Source organism: Manacus vitellinus, unplaced genomic scaffold (assembly GCF_001715985.3).
Source record: "Manacus vitellinus isolate BGI_N305 unplaced genomic scaffold, ASM171598v3 scaffold_6_pilon, whole genome shotgun sequence".
Classification (NCBI taxonomy): domain Eukaryota; kingdom Metazoa; phylum Chordata; class Aves; order Passeriformes; family Pipridae; genus Manacus; species Manacus vitellinus.
This window is the reverse complement of record NW_021940750.1, coordinates 30855504-30872438: the sequence shown is the minus strand read 5'-3', so window position 1 is coordinate 30872438 and position 16935 is coordinate 30855504. Positions and strand designations below refer to the sequence as shown.

At 40.2% G+C, this 16935-nt stretch overlaps 1 protein-coding gene across 3 annotated transcripts in view; it reads left to right on the top strand.

Annotated features, from left to right (window-relative positions):
* Positions 1-16935, top strand: part of SETD3 (SET domain containing 3, actin histidine methyltransferase) — a 38365-nt gene that overhangs the window by 10597 nt on the left and 10833 nt on the right. For 2 of the 3 annotated variants that reach the window (XM_008930154.3, XM_018082485.2), the window contains exons 6-7: positions 12747-12805; positions 14672-14786. In XM_008930154.3, the coding sequence (XP_008928402.1) occupies positions 12747-12805; positions 14672-14786 (174 nt within the window). Of the gene's footprint in view, positions 1-12746; positions 12806-14671; positions 14787-14893; positions 14943-16935 lie in introns of all 3 variants that reach the window. The other variant, XR_001921943.2, reaches the window with a different exon arrangement.

The window sequence follows — 16935 nt, the reverse complement described above, 5'->3', positions numbered from 1 at the left end:
GACTATACAGTGGTCTTCATGTTTGATTTTTCCAGTGTATCTGTGTGCCCCTGATTCAGAGGGGCTTTTGTAAGTTAAAACAAGACATGAAGACAAAGAGTGCACTTAGAGAAGGTGGAAGGGCCCAAACTATTTATAGTTTGAACACAATAGGTCTGAAGCAGCATTGTATCTTTTCCCCAGCTCTAATAAAGGCTGTTATTACCTGCCTTAAATAAAAGGCAATTTTATGATAATTTTAGTTGACTTTTAAAATCTTTGAAGTGATAAGTCTGAAACCAGCAGAGCCCATTAGGTAGCCATAGCTTTTGCCATGGCAGCCAGTATATGCATTCAGTGGCACTCTGTGTGTAAGTGGTATCTGCATGTAGCTGCCTCTCATGTGCTGGAAAAAAGATCAGTTTTGCAGGTCTGTCCAGGATGGCAGTCTGGGATTGATTTAGAGAGTGTTTTCAGCCTGTAGTCTTTGGTCCACTGAGGGACTGCAGCTTTTTCTGAAGAGCACCAGCAAGCTGTCTGTCCATAAAGAAAACAAACAAACATCCAAACTCAAACCAGTATGGGTGACATCGTAGTGGACATCTGCTATAAGCTGCCTGTTCAGGAGGAAGGAAGGAGGGGATGAGACCTTCTACACACAGCTAAAAATAGCCTCATGTTTGCAAGGTGCTTCAACCACCCTGGTATTTGTTAAAGGAACAACACAACAGGGCATAAGCAATCCAGGAGGTGTGTGAAGAGCATTGATGACAGCTTCCTTGTCCAAGCAATAGAGGAGCCAGTAGAGAAGTGCTACTTCCATTCATTGACCTCATACTTACAAACAAGGAAGGATTTGTCGGGGATGTGAAGGCTGAAGACAGCCTTGGCTGTAGTGACCATGAGGTGGTAGATTTCAGGATCTTGAGAGAAGGGAGCAGACCAAAAAGCAAGGTCACAATGCTGGACTTCAGGAGAGCAGTATTGGCCACTTCATGGATCTGCATGAAGAGTTCTGTGGGTTAAGGCTTTGGAGGGAAGAAGCACCCAAGAAAGAAAATGTAGTTAATATGGATAGATCACCTCCTTAAGGTCAAGAGCATTCCATCCCAAAAAGCAAGAAGTCAGGCCAAAATGCCAGGAAACCTGTACAGATGAACATGGAGCTCCTGGCAAAAACTCAGACGCTAAAAGGAAGCATGGAGAGGGTGAAAGCAGGGACAGGTAACCTGGAAACAATATGGAGACATTGTCCAGTTATCCAGGGATGTGGTTAGGAAAGCTAAAGCCCAGCAGTGACTGAATCTGGCAAGGGATGTCAAAGGCAACCAAGAGGGCTTCTATACGTACATAAGTGACAAAAGGAAGACTAAGGGAGATGTAGGCCTGTTGCTGTATGGCACAGGGGACCTGGTGACACAGAACATGGAAAAAGCTGAGGTACCAAATGCCTTCCTTTGCCTCAGTCTTTACTAGTAAGACCAACCTTCAGGAATCCCAGGTACCGTTCACCAGGAAAAAAGGCTGGAACAAGGATGATGTACCCTTGGTGGAAGAGGATCAGGTCAGGGAATATTTAAGCAAACCAGGACCCAGTCCATGGGCCCTGATGGGATGCACTGACAAGTGCTGAGGGTTATTTTGAGGTGACTCACATGCCCAAGGGTCAGGATGCCATCTGGAGGTCCTGGACAAGCTTGAGAAGTCAGCCCATGGGAACCTTATGAAGTTCAACAGGGCAAAATGCAAGGTGATGCACCTGTGTTGGGGCAAGCCATGCTGTCAATATGGCTGTGGGTTAAAGGGATTGAGAGCAGCCCTGCAGAGATGGACTTGGGGGTGCTGGTGAGTGAGAAGCTCGACGTGACCAAGCAACGTGTGCTTGCAACTCGAAGACCCAATTGTACCCTGGACTGCATCAAAAGCAGAGTGGGCAACAGGTTGAGGGAGGTGATTCAACCCTTCTGCTCTGGTGAAACCCCAACTGGAGTACTGTACACCCAGCTCTGGGGTCCCCAGCACAGGAAGGACATGCAGCTTTTGGAGCAGGTCCAGAGGACAGCTACAGAATGATCAGGGGGCTGGAGCGCCCCTCCTGTGAGGAAATGCTGAGAGCTGGCACTGTTCATCCTGGAGAAGGTTGCAAGGAGACCCTAGTGCAGCCTTTCAGTACTTAAATGGGGCTTATAAGAAAGACGGGGACAAACTTTTTAGCAGGGCTTGTTGGCAAGAATACAAGGGGTAATAAGTTTAAACTAAGAGAGGGTTGATTTAGACTACATCTAAGGAAGAGACGGTGAAACACTGGCACAGGTTGCTCGGAGAGGTTGTAGATGCCCATTAGTAGAAACATTCAAGGTGAGGTTGGATGGGGCTCTGAGCAACCTGATCTGGTTAAAGATGTCCCTGCTCATCACGGTTGGGATTGGACAAGGTGATGCTTAAAGGTCCTTTCCAGCACAAACTCTATGACTCTCGATGATCTTTGAGTGATCATGATGACTGGGAGAAGTTCCTGAGGACTGGAAGAAAGCAAATGCCACTCCTGTCCTCAGGGTAGAAGGAGGACCTAGGCAACAAACCTGTCAGCCTCACTTCAGTCCTTGGGAAGGTGCCGTCCAGTAGGACTTTGACAGGCTGGAGAAATTGGCTGCCAGTTGATGAAGTTCAGCAAGAAGTGCAAAGTCCTGAACTTGGAGTGAAATAATCCCATTAGTATGTTTGGGGACAAGTTGAAGGTGAGCCAGCAATATGTCCTTGCAGCAAAAAAGGGCTAAAGGCATCCTGGACTGCATTAGGAGTGTTGGCAGCAGGTTGAGTGAGGTGATCCTTCTCTACTCGCCTCTGGTGAGGCCACACCCAGAATGCTGTGTCCTGCACTGGGTTCCCTAATAGAAGAAAGATCAGTAAGAATTTTAGAATTAAACCAAATGGAGAAAGCAAAGTCACCTATTTAAGTAACATTTTAGCAAGTAAGTTTAATTTTCTTTGACTCGGTTTTATGCTTCTTTGAAAAGTTAATGAGCAAATACTTGCCAGTGCTTTCTTTGCCTTCTGTCAAGCTACTCTTTCTCAAGAAGGCAGAAGCTGCCCCATGAATCACACCCTTTTTTAAAATATTTTTTTTTAATATAGAATCTGTTTGATAGAAGTGGTTTGAAGTTTTTAGATTATCTGTAGTTTTCTTTCATCCAGTATTCCACAGGAACACATTCATACTAGTTTTCTGACTAGCGTGTATTGACATCTGGACACTGTTTGTGAAAGTGTTATTGTAGTCCCATTGTGAATACAAGCTTTACAGTAATCCATCCAAAGATGTTTTGATCTGTTTATGTGCCGTATTGGACAGAGAACTTAATTTCCTGGAGGCTGTAATCCCTTTTGATCAGATACTAAATTTGATTTATTATTCATATAAAATTTGACTAATTGATTTAGCGTGAATGAAATTCTAAAATCCAGTCATTAGCTGTTGGAGACTGGAATATCATTTTAGTTAGGATGTTCAACACATCAAATTCTAGATTTCAAAATAATATTATAGCATCATCTTTAAAACTCTTCATTTTTGGTTGTATTAGCTGAGAATTCACATCTCTAGCTTAATTTTTACACCAGTTTTTGAAGTTGTGATGATGCTTTCAATATGACTTATGCTGCTCTTACGTTATTTTTCTGTGCTGTTTTTAATCTATCCTTTTGCAATAAGCATATGATTTTCCAGGTCAGCGTGAAGTAGAACGTCTGGTGTCTCTCTGTACTTGGCTTGAAGATACCACCATTTAACTTTCGTGTGCTAAATGATAATTGAGTTGAATGCAGACAAGTATCCTGCCTTTTAAAACACTTTATTCAAATGTTTGGAAGTTCTTTATTATTTTTAAGTTGATACAATCGAGAATATTTTAATGCTTCTAAAGAGTTCAACCAATATGCAGTCAAAAGCAAATATGTTTGGAAGCAGAATTGTTTTGCTTCTCTACTAGGTAGGTCTTTAGGATTCTCAGTTTTCCCCCCTACTTGATTTATACTCATTGGCATACCAGTCAAATAGCTTTTTTCAGAAGTGATGTCAGCAACACTGTGAAAAATGGGTAGAAGAAAGATGGCACAGTTGTAAACCCTGTAAAATCTTTACCTTTTGTTTACTTCTCTGCTATACATGTCACCTTAAGGAGAGATTAAAAATTGCATGGCGTGAGCAGCTACAAAGGTATTTAATTTGCTTTGTCTGAATTTCAGTGCCTCAGTTGTTCTGCTTGATCAATAATAAATCAATAGGCAGTTAATAATAGAATATATTTATGTTTTTCTGTGTTTTTCTTCTGTGAAGGCCAAAATATTGTATTAATCTGTTTTGCTGGCAACAAGCTGAAGATTGACAGTATGCTTGTACTGTACCACTTAGTGTATCTACTGTAAGGTGGTTTAGGCTTTGCAAGCGTGTGCCAAATTCCTGATTTTCGTGTCACTTCTGGTATATCCCACCCCCGGCTACGATGACAGTAACAGCAGATCCTGGGGCTTCGCTGGGCCATCCCTGTGGCTGCCCCACTCCATCGCAGAAGCAGCTCCAGGCTTTGCTGGGTTGCGTCTGTCCCTCTCAGACAAATGAAGAGCTCAAGTCCTTACGTGGGTGGGAGGTCTGCTGCCTCCTTCCCCTGTTCCTTCCTTGCCTTCCACAGGAACACGGCGACAGCTCTGGGCTTTGAGCCAGCCGGACACAGGAGGAGGTGTTTGGCTGTTCGGGCAGCGTTTGCTCCTCAAACAGCTGTTCCCTATCTCCTCCAAGGAAAAGGTGGCAGGCCATATGGAGGCATCCTGTGGTCCAGATTCAGGCGATGGGCGCCAGTTGGACCGTGCTGGCCTAGGCACGTCCTACTTGAAGTCTGCTATTTCTTACAGTCAAAATGCTCCTAAGTTGGAGGACAGACAGGATAAAACATATCTTTCATTTTGGATATAGATGTTGTCTTTCTTTGTACAGTCATTGTTAAGAACTCCTAATCAGTAGGTTTTAATTTATTTTATATTCTGGATGGTTTGGATTCTCTTATACTCGCCTAAACGCCTGCTTTCCTCCAGAGAAGCAGAGATGTACTTCAAAGCATATATGCCAGTGCAAAACAAAATTTGTTTCTGCACAGTTTAAATCACATTTGGGAGGAATAATACGTTCTCTTGTTAGTATTATGGGCTTTTAAGGCATTTTTTTTGAAGATGGGGTTCTCAACCATTCTTCTGCTTGAGAATGCAGATAAGCATCTCTTTTTACAGCCAATAGAGTGGGGACAGTTTTTTGTTTGATTTTCTGTTAGTTGCTTTTATTTTTATTTTTTTAACTGAGTTGCACTTTCCGGGACATTTGAGTTTATCCCCGGAGATGTTGTCTGTGTCTGTTGTGGAAGTGAGTGCCTCAGCAGACATCAGGAGATTATCATGCACTTACAAGTATACTTTCTCATATAAAGTTTGTACTTATTGTGCAGATTCAATATTTTTCTTGATATAACAGCAGTTACAAATGTTCCATAAATTTAAAATATGATAACAAGCTGATGTTTCTTAGAGTGAAATACTCAAAGGATGTATTCTTTAAGCACTGCAAAATTATACAGGGTACTTATCTTTGTTAAAATTAGTAATTTAACTAAATTACAAAGTGGATTATCCTCTTCAGTCAGACCCAATGCTAATACTCCACACAGTAGGACATTGATATGTTGCTAAGTAAACCAAAGTTTATTTGGTTTTGTACTACGGTTTGAATGTGAGTTGAAAAGGAAATGACAAGTTTTTAGTTTACAGTGTGTGCCACTGTAGTCCCAGTACATCTGGTTCCAGGACTTACCATGCCCCATGTGCCATAGCAGTTTTGCAGCGGGGATGATCATGATCCAAGCTTCCACCTAAATGGCTCCTGGTGTGATTTGTTTGTAGGCTTGAGTAGTTGATTCACAGGTAACCAAACTTTGGCCATACTGCATAATATTGGTGCTTGTTAGGAAACTCTTTGGTTGTGAAGTGGTTATGAATAGAAAATACTGTCCCTGTCCTTTCAAAGAAGTTCGCTTCAGGCTTTCCATCAGAGCATTTTATTTGTGGCTTGTGATTCACTCAATTAATAGTAGAGTTGTAGGATGAATTTGTGCATGAACATAGTGCCTGTGCATTGCACTAAACAGAATCATAGAATATTCTGAGTTGGAAGGGACCCACAAGGATCATCAAAGTCCAGCTCCTGAAATTAACAAGGTAAAATGTTTCCTGAAATGAAAAATGCTCAAGGTAAACCTTACACCTCAGGGACAGCCTAAAGAGTAAATGATATGTTGTGGTTTGCAGACATAGACCCTTGTGAAGAAGCTATTTACTGTAGATGTCTTACGGTACCTGTGTGCATGAAGCACTGCAGACTGAACCTATCAATCTAAGGCTCAAAATGAACAATAAACTCATATTTCATAAGGAGATTTAGCACAGGAGATAATGGACCTAGTGTGTCTTTCTGTTACGTGAATGGGCATGGGAGGGAGTGGAGAATCTGTCTCGCTGCAAAACATGTCCAGTCTCAGCCTGGCTTCTCCCACTTCAGCCCTTAATGGGGCTCTAAGTGGTTTTGTGAAAGGACAAGAAAACTTGGTCACTAATTTAAATACTTTGAGCGTCTTCTGTTTTAGGAAAGACTAGTATTATGTATGTTAAAGAAGTATTCTGTAAATGGAGTGATCAAGAAGTGGATGTTGAGAACTCCACTGCTGTCTTGCCTGTTTAATAAAGGAGATGCCACAGGATTGTAGGCAGGGCACTCAGTTGCAGTCAATTCAGAATTGTTTCTGTGTACACTGTCAACCAAATGGTAACGTCCACTTTGTGTGTGAAGTGGGTTGTCAGTCCTTCAGACCCTTGAGTTAGTAGTTAATGGTCAGAGTGTCTGTTATGCCACTGCTGTTTCATTAACTAAGAACAATTTTGCAGGTAGAAGGTACGAAAAAAGGGACCGTGCAGTTAAATTCCATTGCACCAGAAGGAGTCATTCCACTTTGCTTCCGCTGCATGAATCCCCTAATAGTCTGGAACAGTGCTTTCTTGTGTATATTGGCATAAAGTAAATAAAAATTGCTGACATAAAGAATAAGCAAGAATGTTATTTAGATTTAATAAGTTTCAATCCTGTGGTACCTTTTTTATTTTAAGCTTCATTCTATTAGGTTTTGCAAAGTAGAGTCATCTCTCTTCCCTCAGAAAAGTCGTATAACAGCACAAGTTTGTGGATGTTATTCTTAGTGTTTCATGAATTGGGCTGTTTGAAAATTCCAGAGCATGCCTCTGTACTTATAAACTGTTATTACCAAGTGAAATAATCTTTGGCTTTGTCTCCAGTCCTGTACAGTGAACTGACTTCCCTCATTAGGTTAGGCAGCGTATGTCCAATGGAAAAAGTGAATTCTTGTTTCCCTGTAGATTGCTAGGATCCTCCATTCTGAATTCTTTATTTTACTTAGCTTTAGGGCAGTTAAAGCCTCAGCAGCTCCACAGAGAGGAGTTTCTCTTCAAGGCTGCTGCTTCAAAGGATTTCCAGAGCTGGGAAAGGGACAGTAACCAGCAAATGCTGACAGATCTTCCTGCTTCTGGCCCTGAAAGTGTGTGTGTGTTTGTGTTTTTGTACACCTACACATTGGCCTGAAACCATCAAGTAGCATCCACCAAGGCTCATAACGAAATCTCCCCATGTTAATGAGTACATTGAAAAGGGGAGAATGCGCAAAGAAGAGGAGGAAAAAATTGTTTGGTCAAAAGCAACTAACCCTTGGGGTTTATGTTCAAAGGAATGAAAGTTAACAAGGTGGAAGCTTAGACTGGTTTGGGCTTTAACTGTTTCAAGCACCCATAGTGTTTTGGGGGCTGTGAGGGGAGTGCAATGATGGCCTCAGTATAATCTCAACACTTGTTATCATACTTTTCTGAGATAGAAATGGAGCTGTCTCCACTTCAATGGGATACAAGAGGTTTTTGAAAATACTGAAATTTCATTTAGTAATACTGATGCAGTGATTACCCACAACTTTGCCTTGGACTTTTGAGTACTTGAAATATTCTTCACAGAAATCCAAGCATCTCTGTGTCTATAAGCTCAGGAAACCAAACAAAGCAAGGATTTTTTTTATCTTTTTTTTTTTTTTTAACTAGGTGTTACAGTGGAGTAGTAGGTGACTCCGATGGTCACTTTATCTCAGCTAAAAGGTGGTGCCCTTTTATAAAAAAACCTAGCTTTGATCACATCCAGTGATTCAGGTAATTTTTTTTTACTTGGATTATACAGGGGTTAATAGCACAAAGGAATATACTGGTCAATATGACTTCACATCAAAATACATTAGCTCTTTTCAAGGCATCTAGTAGTGTAGATAAGAACACAGATTTAACACTATGTAAACTTTAAATTTTCCTTCTACTGAGACATTTTATTGTGTGTTACAGTAATAGGACTTGTACTTTCCATCACTTGGTAAACAAGCAAATATTAAGCTAATTTTAATGGAAATTGCCCATCAAGATTAGGAGCTCTGATAAATGAGCTTTAGCATTTTATGATTGAATAGGGGAGGGGGTTACTGCCTCTGATAGTCTGGCCACTCTTTTACAGGGGTCTAATGCCCTTAGGCTGGACAGCAGAAGTGAAGGTTATGTGGCTTCTCAGCCAGAAAGGCACACCCCCTTTCTCCACTGCAGCCTTCATGCCATTCAAATGAAAACGAGCCCTCTCAAAAGTGGAGGAGTCCCCGAGCATCTAGTCTGTGGGACTTGAGAATCATTATCTTGTGATGTCCATCCAAAAACGTGTTGGGGAAATTATTGGCACAGGGGCCCCTATGGTGCGTGGGGGGCTGTTGCTTACTTGAGAGACATTAAACATGAGGCATGAACCCCTGGATGTTGCTGCTTCACAGAAAGAGAAAAAAATGTCTGGAAGTGTCCTTTTAATTTTTTTTTTCCTTTTCTCCCACCCCCTCCCCCCCCTCTCTGATTGCCATACTGAGTAACTGGCTTCTAGTCTGATAATGTTTTAGGTGACTAGAATAACAGTCTGTCTCTTTCCACAGTGGCTGCAGACAATCTGGCAGCAATCACTGTTACTTTTTAATATTTCTGGTTATTTTGAGATATCCTCCAAATGTCTCAAAGAAGGCTTGGAACACTGAAGGGGAAAAAAGCATTTTTTTTATTCCTTTTTTTTTTTTTTAGGAATAGCAGCATCAGGAGGAAAATGAAATTCAGCATGCCACTATTTGTTTTTGCAGTGGTCATCACCCTGATTGCCAGCTCTGACAATATTTTCACAGAAAGGGTAACGAAATAGATGGTATTTGTTCTTTATAATAACTCTTTCAGTAGAATGTCAGGACCTGCATCTAAATGAATATATTCACATTTTCATGTTCCCATTTTTTATTTAAAGCTTCCCCTCCCAACTTTCTGAAACTACTTCATACAGACTTGGTAAGTTAAAATTAGGGTTCATGCAGTGGATAATGTCACATTTGAAAGCTAATCTGTAGAGACCTAGCTGCGTGAACCTGTAAAAGCTAGATCTGATTTTTTTTACGTATTAAGTGTTTGTTTAGTTTAAATATGTCTGTATCTTTTTTGATCAGTCTGAGCAATTTGCATGCTATGCAGCAGTCATCTTCTATACTTTATTAAATATCTGTCAATTATAAATATCAAGGTTTTACATTAATGTCAAGATAGTACATCAAAAATTCATGGAATATGTGACTTTTTTCAAGGGTATTTAATACTTAATGCATTTGTGTCATTTTTCTTTCTAGATATATTGACAGGTTTTATTAAGTGTTTGTTAGGGAGATTTCTTTTTTACCAAGGGACTATAAAGAGAAGCTGCATACTAAATCAAATTTTTAATCAGAATATTGTTCCTTTTTGTGTGTCTTCAGATTCTTGTAATCTATAGGGTTTTTAAGTTACATAGTAAAATAGACCAAGTCAGAAATCTAACATGACCAAATATGCTGACATATCTTAACTTTAAAATAGCCACTAGAATATTGTACTATGGAATGCTATAAATATGGTAATTATATACACTGGGATTTTATTCTGCCTTGTGTCTTTTTAAGACCATATATTTTGTCCTTTATTGTAATTTACTGTTGGTTTTATGTGAATTACGTACAGGTAGTGTCCATATAGGGGCAGCACCTCAGTTCCACAGATTTACAAATGGGGACAGTTACAGAGCATTTTGTGGCATCCGGGATCTTTGGTGGCATCCAGAATCTTTGCCTGTGGGTTGGGTGTTCAAGTTGGATGTTACAGAGGGATTGCCTGTGTCAAATGAACAATTGACCTCACTGCAGTCCACTGATCTGACACACGTTTGTCACAGAGAGGACAATGACAACATGTATATATATCTTGCGTCCTGTGGTTGTTTGCTCCAAGTTTGGGTCAAAGCTGTTGGCTCGTGCTCCCGGTCCGGGGCTGGGCACAGGGAATGTCTGCAGCCGTCGCTTTTAGGCTGTTGAGCCCAGCGCAGTCTCTGTGATGCCTTTTCACTTCTAGTGCATTATGACCATAGCGATTATTGCCCTTGCAAAAACAACACGTTCTGCTGATAGCCGCTGCTTGGTGGGTGGGAGGGGAGCAGAAGAGGGCAGATCAGACAGACGGGGGTATTTGCGTTCCCAGCGTCTTTCTCCTGCAATGAAGCCGCCGGACCCCGCTCGGACGGGGGTTCGCTTGCTTACCCCGGAGGAGCGTTTTCCGGAGCGAGGGTCGGCCGGGCTGTGCGTCCTCGGCAGGCGGTGCCGCGGCCGGGCCGGGCCCGGGCGGCCCGCTGGGGGGCCGCAGTGCCGGCCCGCGCGGGCCGCTGTCCGCGGGCACGGCCCGGGGGGCGGCGGGAGCGGGATCCGAGCGCCGGGATGAGGGCATGGTCTGCAGGGAACCGACCGAGGGCGACCCGGGGGTTAAGTGTAAAATGTCTCCTGAAAACTTGAGGTGCAGAACGAGACCCCGAGTCCTCGCACCGATCGCCACGGACCGCGTGGAAAAGCGGTCTAAAGGGAAACGGAGGGGCTGATGCTCGCACTGTTGGTGGGTTTTCCCTGCTTAATTTATCAAGCTACTGTTTATTAATTAAAATACTAACAATAAAAGTTGCAATTAAATTGTCATAAATCAATACTATACGGTGGCATTTGTTTGTAAGAATTATTTCCAGCTGAAGGCTGAGTTTCCACGTTCACTTCTGGACTCGGGTGCAGAACTACAGCGAAGGTGCCTCCTGAAATGTCTTGGTTTGGGTCTCAGTCCTGGGCTTGTGCTGAACGTTTTTGTGAGAAGAAATAACTCGGTGTGCAATGCGTTGCTAGAATTAAACTCGAAGGGATTTGTTATGCAATGACCGTGTCATCGATGTGAGTGAAAATCATACGAAAAGGCAGAGTGCTGTAAAAGGAAAAAATAAAAGAATGAGGGGAGGGACAGGAGCTACTGGAATTGTTAACTTCAGTCGTGTTCTGGAGAAAGCCCATCCAAAGGGTTAACCGGAGGGGCTGAGGGAGACCAGCCACCTGGGACCTCACACCCAATTGGCAGTCTTTTGTAATATATAATTTGCCTAAAATTGCGCACTGAGCACAAGCTTTTGTTTTCTAATTGATTTACGGTTTGAGCCACTTTTACCTCATCCCCTACTGTCCTGCACACAGTGCCAGCAAGTACATTACAGTGAGAAATGATAAATTACCGCGTACTTGTGATGCTAATGCATCAAGAGTAAAAAACTGCTACTACATAGAGCTTCATGCATTAAGAGCGTAGGAAAGATAGAGCTGTGCAAAAAATCATTTGTATCTTCTGAAATAACCGTTTGATCATTTACTTCAATTCATCTTGGAGACCTAATTGAACCTGAAGGTTAAAATTTATGCTATTATGGCTTTCCATTTGTGAATTGGAACAAAGTTCTAAAGAAAATGTGTGAATGTTGGCTTAAAGCTACCTGTATCTTCGAGACTTTTAATAAGTTAATTAGTCAGAAAAGTAACAGGTATCACACATTCTTAAAGCCTTTAGAAATTAAATATTTGCTTGTTAATGACAACTGCATTATGCATTTTCAAATGACATGGCTCCACTTTTAGGTAGGAGTATGCGTACATGGCTTCATGTAGATACTGTCTAATCAGTGTTTTTCACCAGAGCTATTTAAATATTTTAATCTGTTTTTGTTTCAGAGGTATAGTGCAACTTTTACTGAATAACACGATTATAGGTATCAAGGGAGAATTGAAAATCTTGTATAATATTTCTTGCATTTGTGAAATACCTTACTGATATCCCAGAGGAGAGGAAAATGTGGAAGTTGGTGAAAGCTAATGTACGCTTGTTGTGGGATTTCTTTCCTCCACTGTGCATCAAAGGCTGGATTTTGTTTTACCTTCACATCCTCAGTCCACCTTAAATTTTTTTTATTTTTGTACAATGTCTGTGGGTTCCAGTCTTGAAATATGAAGAAACAGATTTATGGCGGCTGCTGGGCACAACAAATTAAGTTGACAGTGATGTATGAGAGCATAATAGCATGATGATCCCTCTGTAGCGCGGCTGGACGCCTCCTGCTTCATTTGGCTCTTGTTAGGATCTGTTAGGCAGCTAAATAATGAAATTCTGCTGACTGATTTCTGATTTCTCTTTTCTTCCTCTTTTCACCTTTTTATGCAACTTACATTTTGCAGACCCATCCTAATGCCAGCAAACTGCCCTTAAAGGATTCTTTCACTTATGACGACTACAGGTTGGTCTGTCTTTTAATTCTTCTTTTTTTCTTTCTTTCTTTTCTTTTTTTAATATGGTGAACTGTGGGGCCTTGGAAATTCTTCATTGGTGGGAAAACCCTATTGTCACTGAAATGTTTAGTGTAGGATTTGATACCGATACACCTCCTTAATGAAGAAGAAAATAAAATAAATATGTGGATTTTAATTGTTACAGAAGAATAGTCATTATGAGCAGTTAATTTAGCTAACTGGCACACATAGTCTGAGATGACTAAGGTAATTCTTTGTTTCTTAAGAAAATAATTCAGTTGATGTTGAAGGAGTTTTGGGGTTTGGGGAATTTATTTTTAATTTCTTTTTTTTTTTTTAATAAAAGCCTTTACGACCACAGAGTAGTAAAAGCTAATATGTAGAGCTGTTGCTGTTGAACAGGAGAGCTGGAGAACAGAAGATATTCACATGAAGCATGAGTGTCACTTGGAGGTGCTATAAGGGGTGACAAACTTAAGATAAAAAGAATAATAATTAAGATAATGAGAGCTTTAATTCTGTTAAATGATTAAAAGAGCATGAATAAAAGGCATTCATGAGGGATTTTTTAGCCTAGTTGTACTGCTGGGTAAGTCTATGAAAGTGGAATTTCGAAAGCACACCTCCTTCACTTACAGGGTCACTGAGAAACACGCCAACTTACATGCGAAGTGGTCTAAACTTTTACAGACAAATTACTACAATTAACAAGAAGCATATTGCTATTATATTTCAAACAGTGTTTGTTTATCAAAATTATCCACAGTTTTAACTTTCTTTTTAGAAATTAGGTAGATTTCAGTTTGACACTGTCTTTCTAAGCAATCTGTAGTCCTTCTGAAGAAATCCTTCTGGAAGTCTAATTCCGTATATTAAATATGTGTTAGTGTTGGAGTCTGTGGGAATTAAATTTATTTTGACCTTCTGGTGGCATTCCTTTTTTTTTTCCCCCTCCAAAAAACCCGCAACACATCTGTGTATTAAGGCCAGACCATGGTGAAACTAAAATTCTTTTTTTTTCCTTTGATGTTTAATATTCATTTTTTGTCAGATATAAAATAAAAAATGAAATTTTAGAAAATACTGAAATGTTAAGCTCTTATAAAGATTTTTATGTTTGAATAGGTAGCTGTCATTTAATTTACTTCACCTGACTTAGAAGAGTTTTGAATGATGTCTGTGTACTAAACTGTGTTATGCTCTTTTCATGCTTTTTACCTGGATATCTGTTTGGAATATTGCAGATTTTTTTTCTCTCAATTCTGTTAAGCAGAAAATTTAGCAATACTGATCTAAGCCAAAAGCTTGCAAACTGAAGAGAAACACTTAACAAAATACCATGCATGTGTCAGGTGGTGACACTGGTTTCCAGTTCACTCAGTACATAAGCTTTTTAGAGAGTGAGTGGTAGAATACACGCTGGCTCTTACAAAAGTCTACACACAGATGAGAGTTCCTGCTACTGAGCAGTGAACTGCTCTGAAAGGTGCAGGAATAGCTGACCCCAGGTTTGGGATGTGTAGTGGGAGATACGTGTGCAGTGAAGGGCTGGGGAAGCAGAAGGTGACGTAGGAGTGGATCCTGGTTGGGGAATGGAACCAATGGAAGGTATGAAGGTTCTCTTGCAAACAGCACAGAAGAGGGCATTTGGTCTATGTGCATGTCTTGGAAACCTGGGAGCTGCTGCTTTTCCTGCGAGTTATATCGCCTTCTATAGTGCCTGTAGTCAGGGTGATCTTTAATAAAACTAAGTTTGGAAACTCCCAGTCTAAATGCTTTCTTCAGGTGGGACTATGGCCAATCTTATTTTACTGTTTTGAACATTGACCATCTACTGTTTTTAACTTTTGCAGATGGGCAGTTTCCTCTGTTATGACACGGCAGAACCAGATTCCAACAGAAGATGGTTCCAGAGTTACACTTGCTCTGATACCTTTGTGGGACATGTGTAATCATACTAATGGACTGGTAAGGATTTCTTCAGTGTTGCTGAAAGACTTTAGGGCTTAAGTATTAAGCATTTCAAGTGCTGTAGAACAGTTTAGTAATATTTTGCATTATGCTTCTTAACACAGGTATGTTCTCTTCCCAAGTGACCCTAAAAACCCAATATCTGAAAGAAAGGTTTGTCAGTTTCTCAAATGTCTTACGATAGCTTTTCAGGGAGAGCTTTGTTCATCTAGAGAAAACTTTTCAAGTGATTGGACACTTGTGTAAAGTTAGGTCTTATATGCATGTTATATACCTATACGTACTTTTAAAAGTTTTTGTTAATACCTTTTTTTCCAGACAAGCCTGAATAGTCTCCTGACATGGCCCTTTGTTTTTGATGGGCTGAAAATGGTTCACAATACTGGACAGATTTGTTCTGAGAACAGAAAGCAGAGATTGATGGAGGTTGCCTCTTGTAGCTACCACTAGGGAAAGTGGTTAGAGATTTGCAACTAAGAAATACTGCCTGCTCTCCTAACCATGCCCAAAGAGTCTTGTTATGGAGAAGGCAACAAGAAGAACAAAGCCGGGTTCAACAAAAACAGTACATCTGTTAGTACATCAAAGAAACAAAATGCAAAAATACTACTTTAGGGCATATTAAACATTTAAAAGGTGACATATGTATATAGAAACTCAGACCTGCTGACATTTTGGCTTACGTGCGCCAGTTCAGAAAATGAGTTCCTGGTTTCATTAACAGGCCAGTTAATGCTGAAGTGAGGACACCCAGAAGAGGGTGGCTTATCAATGTTATTTAGTCATGCTCATATGCAGTTCAAAATTCATACCCTCTATTTGTGTTTTCAGTAGATAGTATTATTTATTGTAAGCACTGAATATGACCATACTGTTCATGGTCATATTTCTTTTGGTTCTTTTGTGGGAGAGTTGACGCGAGCATTAGACCAGCAGCATGTGTTAGTGTTGTTGGTATAAGTAAAGTCTGTTTTAAATAAATAAATTGTAAAGCAACTTGTTTTTCACTTGACATTTAGCTAATTTAGTGTTACTATGACTGTACCAATTACAGCACGGTAGGCTAGGCTACGAAGTTGCAAGTGTTTGGGGTTTATTATTTATTTATTTTTCCTTATTGCAAGGTGATTAGATGTTGTTCATTAACAGTGATTCTTGCCTTTGCATATTTGTTCTGCAATCTCACAGCTTTGGTTTAGAAATAAAGTTCATATGAGAGTCTCCAGTATAAAGAAAATTGCTTAAAATTTAGAAATGTGTGTTTTTATAATACAAGTGGTAGCTGCAAGCATCAGTACTTCCTGTACCCTTTTCCTGCTGGGCATCTCTTTCAGATGCTTTTGCAGAGACTTGTCTGTATTCATTAGACAACTGTTAATGAATGCCTTCAAAGTTGGGATTAGAGGAAAGAGGAAGAGAATTAAGGTTCTGAGAGGGAAAAAATTAAGTAACATATATTAAAAGAGCAGCATATTTATGTTGTTTTACTCATTCAAACTTCTATTTAAATTGATAAAGTAATTTTTATTTTTATTATGCTCTTTAACAATGGGTTTGATATAGAGCCAGCCTCTGGAGCCAAACTTGCTAATACAGTAGTAGATCAGGACTGGAAACATTTTTTTATGCTGAAATGTATCCTAAAGGACGGGGGGGGTTGTGCTGAACTTAAATGTTTTGTACGTATGTAAAGACTTCAGTCATTTATTTCATAGTTCTACAGAAAATAGTTTAAGTGGATATACATTTAGGAAGGATAGAAAACTGTAATATTACTAATGGGTTAAGGAAAGCTACTTAACAATTTTTGTTGTGTGCTAGTTCCATGTACTATTAGAAATGGGAGGGGGAAACTGCTAAGATAACTGTAAGCTGTCTGTATTGTAGTTTATATTATTCTAGAGTGAGATGAAGGTGAACTGAGCTCTAATCATAGCACAACCCTTTAAAATACGTGAAGGAAATCGTTATTCATTGCAGGACAGTAAGAAAAGATGGCACTGAATGCACACCCCTGTCTACTTTATTCCAAATGTAGAGCTGAAATACTTCTTGAGTCAATCAGCTACTGTATGTCCCTGTTCTCGCTTTATTCCAAAAGGCCTCTTTCCATGATCTAGATAATAAAATGCTCTATGGATCTTAA